Raw genomic sequence first — 11,897 nt, forward strand, 5'->3', positions numbered from 1 at the left:
GTCGTTTGTATTGCTTGCACGAGGTAGAACGGGGCCCGTCCATAAAACAATAGTCAATGGTAAATAAAGGTGACGGGCCTACACGACTCCTACGTTCGTGACATTTGTAACCTTTGCCGTTTTATGTTGAGTTCGGTCTTTCGACCTTTTTTTGCTTCTGACTTCTTTCTGAGGGTACTGTTATTATTTGGAGGCTTTATGTATTGAATAGAGCCGTAAGATTGTGGCCATTTAAGTATGTAGAGGTCATTAGTCCGCGCTGCGTGGTTTCCGTTTGTAGAGTTGAATGACACCTCTAAGTCTGTACTCTGCCACATGTTGTGCTAGTTCAGTTTGTTTTGGCTCAATTATATTTGCAAGATATGCTTTAGGCTCTCAAAATGTTCGCCCTGGAAGGACAAGATCTGAAATGTTCCGTGAAAATGTAAACTACTTGCATTTTATTGACGCCGGGCCCGGCATTTTAATCAATACTGTTGCAAGATGTATTGTCTTATCACGGATTTATCTTTTGTCCGGCTTAGCCAGAGACTGTTTCAGCTTTACTATGAAAAAGCTGAAAGTTGGTTTTAGAGAGACATTCTGTGTTGTAAAGGCTATTCTTCTTGCATTATTTTGATCGAGCGCTCTGTCTTTGAAGCTCGATTTTTAGGATTTTTAACCTCCTTTGTTCGTTGCGTAATGTTGGCACCACATGATTCAAATATAAATTTGAAAACTTTACGCGCAAGTCCTGCTGACTGTTTTGCGTTTTGTATATGCCACTATATGGTTTAGTTTAGGCAAGACCATGGTTTCGATCCTCCATGTGGATCTCATCAGTTGCCGGTATTTGGTTTTCTTTAGTTGCTAGCGCAACTTGTTCATGTACGAGAATGTTAGACATTCTGCGGCTTGGCACGAACTGTTGGTGGTGTTAACCCTTCAGGGGCGGATCGAAAATGTCTGGTTTCTATTGGCTAACACAGTTAGCCAATGACGTCGTGTTCTTTTCGATCCTCTTGTCTTGGAAGCTCTAGTGTGTTTCTTCGACGGCATATTTCTAGGTTTTTTGAGCACTCTATGGTTTGTTTTAGCGTGGAGATGTTTTTTCTGTATAGCACATGTTCGTTCTGCAAACCCCTACTAATAAACGGGATTGATGCTACGAGTTGTGTGCGTATTTTTCTATCTTTCCACTACTTGATGTCTGTGGAGTGCAGTCGTTTGTATTGCTTGCACGAGGTAGAACGGGGCCCGTCCATAAAACAATAGTCAATGGTAAATAAAGGTGACGGGCCTACACGACTCCTACGTTCGTGACATTTGTAACCTTTGCCGTTTTATGTTGAGTTCGGTCTTTCGACCTTTTTTTGCTTCTGACTTCTTTCTGAGGGTACTGTTATTATTTGGAGGCTTTATGTATTGAATAGAGCCGTAAGATTGTGGCCATTTAAGTATTGGTAAATAAAGGTGACGGGCCTACACGACTCCTACGTTCGTGACATTTGTAACCTTTGCCGTTTTGTGTTGAGTTCGGTCTTTCGACCTTTTTTGCTTCTGACTTCTTTCTGAGGGTACTGTTATTATTTGGAGGCTTTATGTATTGAACAGAGCCGTACGATTGTGGCCATTTAAGTGTCTAGAGGTCATTAGTCCGCGCTGCGTGGTTTCCGTTTGTAGAGTTGAATGACACCTCTAAATCTGTACTCTGCCACATGTTGTGCTAGTTCAGTTTGTTTTGGCTCAATTCTATTTGCAAGATATACTTTAGGCTCTCAAAATGTTCGCCCTGGAAGGACAAGATCTGAAATGTTCCGTGAAAATGTAAACTACTTGCATTTTATTGACGCCGGGCCCGGCATTTTAATCAATACTGATGCAAGATGTATTGTCTTATCACGGATTTATCTTTTGTCCGGCTCAGCCAGAGACTGTTTCAGCTTTACTATGAAAAAGCTGAAAGTGGGTTTGAGAGAGACATTCTGTGTTGTAAAGGCTATGCTTCTTGTATTATTTTGATCGAGCGCTCCGTCTTTCAAGCTCGATTTTTAGGATTTTTAACCTCCTTTGTTCGTTGCCTAACGTTGGCACCACATGATTCAAATATAGATTTGAAAACTATTTAAAAACGAACATGTGCTATACAGAAAAAACATCTCCACGCTAAAACAAACCATAGAGTGCTCAAAAAACCTAGAAATATGCCGTCGAAGAAACACACTAGAGCTTCCAAGACAAGAGGATCGAAAAGAACACGACGTCATTGGCTAACTGTGTTAGCCAATAGAAACCAGACATTTTCGATCCGCCCCTGAAGGGTTAACACCACCAACAGTTCGCGTGCCAAGCCGCAGAATGTCTAACATTCTCGTACATGAACAAGTTGCGCTAGCAACTAAAGAAAACCAAATACCGGCAACTGATGAGATCCACATGGAGGATCGAAACCATGGTCTTGCCTAAACTAAACCATATAGTGGCATATACAAAACGCAAAACAGTCAGCAGGACTTGCGCGTAAAGTTTTCAAATTTATATTTGAATCATGTGGTGCCAACATTACGCAACGAACAAAGGAGGTTAAAAATCCTAAAAATCGAGCTTCAAAGACAGAGCGCTCGATCAAAATAATGCAAGAAGAATAGCCTTTACAACACAGAATGTCTCTCTAAAACCAACTTTCAGCTTTTTCATAGTAAAGCTGAAACAGTCTCTGGCTAAGCCGGACAAAAGATAAATCCGTGATAAGACAATACATCTTGCAACAGTATTGATTAAAATGCCGGGCCCGGCGTCAATAAAATGCAAGTAGTTTACATTTTCACGGAACATTTCAGATCTTGTCCTTCCAGGGCGAACATTTTGAGAGCCTAAAGCATATCTTGCAAATATAATTGAGCCAAAACAAACTGAACTAGCACAACATGTGGCAGAGTACAGACTTAGAGGTGTCATTCAACTCTACAAACGGAAACCACGCAGCGCGGACTAATGACCTCTACATACTTAAATGGCCACAATCTTACGGCTCTATTCAATACATAAAGCCTCCAAATAATAACAGTACCCTCAGAAAGAAGTCAGAAGCAAAAAAAGGTCGAAAGACCGAACTCAACATAAAACGGCAAAGGTTACAAATGTCACGAACGTAGGAGTCGTGTAGGCCCGTCACCTTTATTTACCATTGACTATTGTTTTATGGACGGGCCCCGTTCTACCTCGTGCAAGCAATACAAACGACTGCACTCCACAGACATCAAGTAGTGGAAAGATAGAAAAATACGCACACAACTCGTAGCATCAATCCCGTTTATTAGTAGGGGTTTGCAGAACGAACATGTGCTATACAGAAAAAACATCTCCACGCTAAAACAAACCATAGAGTGCTCAAAAAACCTAGAAATATGCCGTCGAAGAAACACACTAGAGCTTCCAAGACAAGAGGATCGAAAAGAACACGACGTCATTGGCTAACTGTGTTAGCCAATAGAAACCAGACATTTTCGATCCGCCCCTGAAGGGTTAACACCACCAACAGTTCGTGCCAAGCCGCAGAATGTCTAACATTCTCGTACATGAACAAGTTGCGCTAGCAACTAAAGAAAACCAAATACCGGCAACTGATGAGATCCACATGGAGGATCGAAACCATGGTCTTGCCTAAACTAAACCATATAGTGGCATATACAAAACGCAAAACAGTCAGCAGGACTTGCGCGTAAAGTTTTCAAATTTATATTTGAATCATGTGGTGCCAACATTACGCAACGAACAAAGGAGGTTAAAAATCCTAAAAATCGAGCTTCAAAGACAGAGCGCTCGATCAAAATAATGCAAGAAGAATAGCCTTTACAACACAGAATGTCTCTCTAAAACCAACTTTCAGCTTTTTCATAGTAAAGCTGAAACAGTCTCTGGCTAAGCCGGACAAAAGATAAATCCGTGATAAGACAATACATCTTGCAACAGTATTGATTAAAATGCCGGGCCCGGCGTCAATAAAATGCAAGTAGTTTACATTTTCACGGAACATTTCAGATCTTGTCCTTCCAGGGCGAACATTTTGAGAGCCTAAAGCATATCTTGCAAATATAATTGAGCCAAAACAAACTGAACTAGCACAACATGTGGCAGAGTACAGACTTAGAGGTGTCATTCAACTCTACAAACGGAAACCACGCAGCGCGGACTAATGACCTCTACATACTTAAATGGCCACAATCTTACGGCTCTATTCAATACATAAAGCCTCCAAATAATAACAGTACCCTCAGAAAGAAGTCAGAAGCAAAAAAAGGTCGAAAGACCGAACTCAACATAAAACGGCAAAGGTTACAAATGTCACGAACGTAGGAGTCGTGTAGGCCCGTCACCTTTATTTACCATTGACTATTGTTTTATGGACGGGCCCCGTTCTACCTCGTGCAAGCAATACAAACGACTGCACTCCACAGACATCAAGTAGTGGAAAGATAGAAAAATACGCACACAACTCGTAGCATCAATCCCGTTTATTAGTAGGGGTTTGCAGAACGAACATGTGCTATACAGAAAAAACATCTCCACGCTAAAACAAACCATAGAGTGCTCAAAAAACCTAGAAATATGCCGTCGAAGAAACACACTAGAGCTTCCAAGACAAGAGGATCGAAAAGAACACGACGTCATTGGCTAACTGTGTTAGCCAATAGAAACCAGACATTTTCGATCCGCCCCTGAAGGGTTAACACCACCAACAGTTCGTGCCAAGCCGCAGAATGTCTAACATTCTCGTACATGAACAAGTTGCGCTAGCAACTAAAGAAAACCAAATACCGGCAACTGATGAGATCCACATGGAGGATCGAAACCATGGTCTTGCCTAAACTAAACCATATAGTGGCATATACAAAACGCAAAACAGTCAGCAGGACTTGCGCGTAAAGTTTTCAAATTTATATTTGAATCATGTGGTGCCAACATTACGCAACGAACAAAGGAGGTTAAAAATCCTAAAAATCGAGCTTCAAAGACAGAGCGCTCGATCAAAATAATGCAAGAAGAATAGCCTTTACAACACAGAATGTCTCTCTAAAACCAACTTTCAGCTTTTTCATAGTAAAGCTGAAACAGTCTCTGGCTAAGCCGGACAAAAGATAAATCCGTGATAAGACAATACATCTTGCAACAGTATTGATTAAAATGCCGGGCCCGGCGTCAATAAAATGCAAGTAGTTTACATTTTCACGGAACATTTCAGATCTTGTCCTTCCAGGGCGAACATTTTGAGAGCCTAAAGCATATCTTGCAAATATAATTGAGCCAAAACAAACTGAACTAGCACAACATGTGGCAGAGTACAGACTTAGAGGTGTCATTCAACTCTACAAACGGAAACCACGCAGCGCGGACTAATGACCTCTACATACTTAAATGGCCACAATCTTACGGCTCTATTCAATACATAAAGCCTCCAAATAATAACAGTACCCTCAGAAAGAAGTCAGAAGCAAAAAAAGGTCGAAAGACCGAACTCAACATAAAACGGCAAAGGTTACAAATGTCACGAACGTAGGAGTCGTGTAGGCCCGTCACCTTTATTTACCATTGACTATTGTTTTATGGACGGGCCCCGTTCTACCTCGTGCAAGCAATACAAACGACTGCACTCCACAGACATCAAGTAGTGGAAAGATAGAAAAATACGCACACAACTCGTAGCATCAATCCCGTTTATTAGTAGGGGTTTGCAGAACGAACATGTGCTATACAGAAAAAACATCTCCACGCTAAAACAAACCATAGAGTGCTCAAAAAACCTAGAAATATGCCGTCGAAGAAACACACTAGAGCTTCCAAGACAAGAGGATCGAAAAGAACACGACGTCATTGGCTAACTGTGTTAGCCAATAGAAACCAGACATTTTCGATCCGCCCCTGAAGGGTTAACACCACCAACAGTTCGTGCCAAGCCGCAGAATGTCTAACATTCTCGTACATGAACAAGTTGCGCTAGCAACTAAAGAAAACCAAATACCGGCAACTGATGAGATCCACATGGAGGATCGAAACCATGGTCTTGCCTAAACTAAACCATATAGTGGCATATACAAAACGCAAAACAGTCAGCAGGACTTGCGCGTAAAGTTTTCAAATTTATATTTGAATCATGTGGTGCCAACATTACGCAACGAACAAAGGAGGTTAAAAATCCTAAAAATCGAGCTTCAAAGACAGAGCGCTCGATCAAAATAATGCAAGAAGAATAGCCTTTACAACACAGAATGTCTCTCTAAAACCAACTTTCAGCTTTTTCATAGTAAAGCTGAAACAGTCTCTGGCTAAGCCGGACAAAAGATAAATCCGTGATAAGACAATACATCTTGCAACAGTATTGATTAAAATGCCGGGCCCGGCGTCAATAAAATGCAAGTAGTTTACATTTTCACGGAACATTTCAGATCTTGTCCTTCCAGGGCGAACATTTTGAGAGCCTAAAGCATATCTTGCAAATATAATTGAGCCAAAACAAACTGAACTAGCACAACATGTGGCAGAGTACAGACTTAGAGGTGTCATTCAACTCTACAAACGGAAACCACGCAGCGCGGACTAATGACCTCTACATACTTAAATGGCCACAATCTTACGGCTCTATTCAATACATAAAGCCTCCAAATAATAACAGTACCCTCAGAAAGAAGTCAGAAGCAAAAAAAGGTCGAAAGACCGAACTCAACATAAAACGGCAAAGGTTACAAATGTCACGAACGTAGGAGTCGTGTAGGCCCGTCACCTTTATTTACCATTGACTATTGTTTTATGGACGGGCCCCGTTCTACCTCGTGCAAGCAATACAAACGACTGCACTCCACAGACATCAAGTAGTGGAAAGATAGAAAAATACGCACACAACTCGTAGCATCAATCCCGTTTATTAGTAGGGGTTTGCAGAACGAACATGTGCTATACAGAAAAAACATCTCCACGCTAAAACAAACCATAGAGTGCTCAAAAAACCTAGAAATATGCCGTCGAAGAAACACACTAGAGCTTCCAAGACAAGAGGATCGAAAAGAACACGACGTCATTGGCTAACTGTGTTAGCCAATAGAAACCAGACATTTTCGATCCGCCCCTGAAGGGTTAACACCACCAACAGTTCGTGCCAAGCCGCAGAATGTCTAACATTCTCGTACATGAACAAGTTGCGCTAGCAACTAAAGAAAACCAAATACCGGCAACTGATGAGATCCACATGGAGGATCGAAACCATGGTCTTGCCTAAACTAAACCATATAGTGGCATATACAAAACGCAAAACAGTCAGCAGGACTTGCGCGTAAAGTTTTCAAATTTATATTTGAATCATGTGGTGCCAACATTACGCAACGAACAAAGGAGGTTAAAAATCCTAAAAATCGAGCTTCAAAGACAGAGCGCTCGATCAAAATAATGCAAGAAGAATAGCCTTTACAACACAGAATGTCTCTCTAAAACCAACTTTCAGCTTTTTCATAGTAAAGCTGAAACAGTCTCTGGCTAAGCCGGACAAAAGATAAATCCGTGATAAGACAATACATCTTGCAACAGTATTGATTAAAATGCCGGGCCCGGCGTCAATAAAATGCAAGTAGTTTACATTTTCACGGAACATTTCAGATCTTGTCCTTCCAGGGCGAACATTTTGAGAGCCTAAAGCATATCTTGCAAATATAATTGAGCCAAAACAAACTGAACTAGCACAACATGTGGCAGAGTACAGACTTAGAGGTGTCATTCAACTCTACAAACGGAAACCACGCAGCGCGGACTAATGACCTCTACATACTTAAATGGCCACAATCTTACGGCTCTATTCAATACATAAAGCCTCCAAATAATAACAGTACCCTCAGAAAGAAGTCAGAAGCAAAAAAAGGTCGAAAGACCGAACTCAACATAAAACGGCAAAGGTTACAAATGTCACGAACGTAGGAGTCGTGTAGGCCCGTCACCTTTATTTACCATTGACTATTGTTTTATGGACGGGCCCCGTTCTACCTCGTGCAAGCAATACAAACGACTGCACTCCACAGACATCAAGTAGTGGAAAGATAGAAAAATACGCACACAACTCGTAGCATCAATCCCGTTTATTAGTAGGGGTTTGCAGAACGAACATGTGCTATACAGAAAAAACATCTCCACGCTAAAACAAACCATAGAGTGCTCAAAAAACCTAGAAATATGCCGTCGAAGAAACACACTAGAGCTTCCAAGACAAGAGGATCGAAAAGAACACGACGTCATTGGCTAACTGTGTTAGCCAATAGAAACCAGACATTTTCGATCCGCCCCTGAAGGGTTAACACCACCAACAGTTCGTGCCAAGCCGCAGAATGTCTAACATTCTCGTACATGAACAAGTTGCGCTAGCAACTAAAGAAAACCAAATACCGGCAACTGATGAGATCCACATGGAGGATCGAAACCATGGTCTTGCCTAAACTAAACCATATAGTGGCATATACAAAACGCAAAACAGTCAGCAGGACTTGCGCGTAAAGTTTTCAAATTTATATTTGAATCATGTGGTGCCAACATTACGCAACGAACAAAGGAGGTTAAAAATCCTAAAAATCGAGCTTCAAAGACAGAGCGCTCGATCAAAATAATGCAAGAAGAATAGCCTTTACAACACAGAATGTCTCTCTAAAACCAACTTTCAGCTTTTTCATAGTAAAGCTGAAACAGTCTCTGGCTAAGCCGGACAAAAGATAAATCCGTGATAAGACAATACATCTTGCAACAGTATTGATTAAAATGCCGGGCCCGGCGTCAATAAAATGCAAGTAGTTTACATTTTCACGGAACATTTCAGATCTTGTCCTTCCAGGGCGAACATTTTGAGAGCCTAAAGCATATCTTGCAAATATAATTGAGCCAAAACAAACTGAACTAGCACAACATGTGGCAGAGTACAGACTTAGAGGTGTCATTCAACTCTACAAACGGAAACCACGCAGCGCGGACTAATGACCTCTACATACTTAAATGGCCACAATCTTACGGCTCTATTCAATACATAAAGCCTCCAAATAATAACAGTACCCTCAGAAAGAAGTCAGAAGCAAAAAAAGGTCGAAAGACCGAACTCAACATAAAACGGCAAAGGTTACAAATGTCACGAACGTAGGAGTCGTGTAGGCCCGTCACCTTTATTTACCAAGCTGACCCTAAATCCTCCAACTCCGATGCGAAGAAATCCCGCCAAGAACAAGACGCTATCAAAGAAAAGATGGCAAGCTCTGAACACTCCATCGGATTGCTCAAGACGCACCTCGAGAAGGGCACATGCCCTAAGACATTACGTTATAATGCACGGGCTAATATCACGCCCGATGAGGATTTTAAGAACGATATCGGCTCGATAAGAAAGAAAGCTGAGAATGCCCTTGTAGGAGCGCTGGTGAGATTTCACACCAGGCGCGTTGAGAGATTAACGATTAAGCTTAGAAAGCTCGAAGTAGCTAAGTCTCGAAAGAACCATGAAAATAAGCAGTCTTCCACTAGAACGGAACCGCCGGCTAGAAACAGAAATGTAAATCAAGAGAATGTAACCGAACTAGCCGAGACTTTGAAATCCAAGATAAGTGAAGTCGACTCACTGCTGGAAAGACTTAAACAAATAGAGGAGAATAAACAAAGTGAGCCTTATACAAGTGTCTTTTCTGAGCCTTTAGAAATAAGGGGGGAAGATACAAACAAAAAAGATAAAAAACCGGCTACAAGCCAAAAAAGAAAAGAGAGGAGAAGAAATAGAGAGAAAAAACGCTTTCGCAACGCCATTGAGTCACGCAAACAACAAATCAAAAACCTGTCAAATACACAACTGACAGATGAGCAGATTTCATTACTATCCCGTGGTCTTAAGTTCATTCCTGTTCCGGTCACAAAAGAAAATCACATCAGGCGCCAGTTAATCTATGATTTTGATCAATTCGCAAGACGAATGCGCCTACAGTACATCTTTAACGGAGAGGAAAGCGAACCTCACCCTTTCCACGTCAAATCGGACTGGAACCCACCAGTCCAACCTTCAGTAGCTCTAGAAACATTCTTAGAAGAAGTCAAATTTGAGCTCAGTAATATAAAACTAGAGAGACCAAAAGACAACTTATCCACAGGAGAGCGACACGCTCTCAAAGAATTATCGCGTGACAAAAACATTATACTAAGGAAAGCCGATAAGGGATCCACAACTGTCATTATGAATAGAGCAGACAAACTTCAAGAGGGTCAAGTTCTACTCGAAGATATAAACAACTACCGACCCTTAGAAAAACCTATAGTAGAAAATACGGCCAAAAAAGTCCAGCGATTAATTAAATCACTGCTTCTTGAAGGCCACATTGACGATATGACAGCAAAATGGCTCTCCCTAACACCAGACCCTCCTCGTACACCAGTTTTCTATACGCTCACTAAAATTCACAAACCGACACCTGTCGGGAGACCTATAATATCGGGGTGTGATGGCCCTACAGAACGTATCTCAGCTTTTGTCGACCACCTGCTTCAGCCTATAGCACAAAAGCAAGCTTCGTATCTTAAAGATACAACAGACTTTATAAACTTTATCGAAAAGACTAAACTGCCTAAAAAAGCCATCCTCGTCTCCATGGACGTCACTAGTCTTTACACTAACATACCGCAGGAAGAGGGTACCAACACTGTATGCGATGCATACGAAGAATTTCACCAAGGAAACCCTCCCGTACCTACCAGGTTTTTAAGAGAAATGCTTAGTCTGATCCTTCAAGAAAACGCGTTCCAATTCAATGGAAAAGATTATCTCCAAACCCATGGAACAGCCATGGGCACGAAAATGGCCGTAGCCTTCGCTAATATCTTCATGGCCAAAATAGAAAACGCAATACTCAGACAAAGTAGCAATAAACCGATCTTTTGGAAAAGATTTATCGACGACGTTTTTACAATGTGGGACACTAGCAGAGACAAAATAGAAGAATTTCTCCTAGAGGCAAACAGCTTTCACCCTACGATAAAATTCACGGCTGAAATCTCAGAAACAGAAACTACTTTCTTGGACACGATAGTGTACAAAGGTGACAGATTTCACAAAGAGTCGATCCTCGACGTGCGAACACATTACAAACCAACAGAGACGTTCCAGTACACGAATTTCCATTCGTGTCATCCACCAGGCGTATCGAAAGGCTTTGTCAAAGGAGAAGCGTTAAGGCTTCTTAGAACAAATTCCTCACCACAAACATTTGAGGAAAATATCACAAACTTCGCAACACGCCTAAAGAACAGGGGCTACCCAACAGCCGTTGTAGAAAAACACCTCTCAGAGGTAAAATTCTGCGAAAGAAAAGCATCACTGGAACAGATAAACATAACAGCACGAAAGAAAATACTGCCCTTTGTAACGCAATACCACCCGGCGTTGCCCAACCTTAAGAATATACTCATGGGGAAATGGCACCTTATACAGAACCAACCACATTTAAGAAATATCTTCAAGGAGCCTCCCCTAATATCTTATCGCAAAGGAAAATCCCTAAAAGACACGCTCATCAAAGCTAAACTATAAAGGCTTCAGACACTATTCTCTTTGCGAACCGCAGGAGTCGTGCAGGCCCGTCAACACTTTACACGCTACCCAACAGCCGTTGTAGAAAAACACCTCTCAGAGGTAAAATTCTGCGAAAGAAAAGCATCACTGGAACAGATAAACATAACAGCACGAAAGAAAATACTGCCCTTTGTAACGCAATACCACCCGGCGTTGCCCAACCTTAAGAATATACTCATGGGGAAATGGCACCTTATACAGAACCAACCACATTTAAGAAATATCTTCAAGGAGCCTCCCCTAATATCTTATCGCAAAGGAAAATCCCTAAAAGACACGCTCATCAAAGCTA

The 11,897-nt window shown here is 41.5% G+C and overlaps 1 protein-coding gene across 1 annotated transcript; it reads left to right on the top strand.

Moving 5' to 3' along the window:
* The first annotated feature begins 9,221 nt into the window (after positions 1-9,221).
* Positions 9,222-11,563, top strand: LOC144648702 (uncharacterized). Its single transcript, XM_078508187.1, has one exon. It carries the CDS (start codon positions 9,242-9,244, stop codon positions 11,561-11,563), a length of 2,322 nt encoding a protein of 773 aa, XP_078364313.1. The 5' UTR covers positions 9,222-9,241.
* The last annotated feature ends 334 nt before the right edge of the window (positions 11,564-11,897 follow it).

The sequence above is a fragment of the Oculina patagonica genome, chromosome 4 (genome assembly GCF_052425735.1).
Source record: "Oculina patagonica isolate OP01 chromosome 4, crgOcupat, whole genome shotgun sequence".
Taxonomy (NCBI): domain Eukaryota; kingdom Metazoa; phylum Cnidaria; class Anthozoa; order Scleractinia; family Oculinidae; genus Oculina; species Oculina patagonica.

Bases quoted from the DNA above. Each gene is read 5' to 3' on its own strand.
- LOC144648702 (XM_078508187.1), top strand. From the start codon at position 9,242: ATGGCAAGCTCTGAACACTCCATCGGATTGCTCAAGACGCACCTCGAG.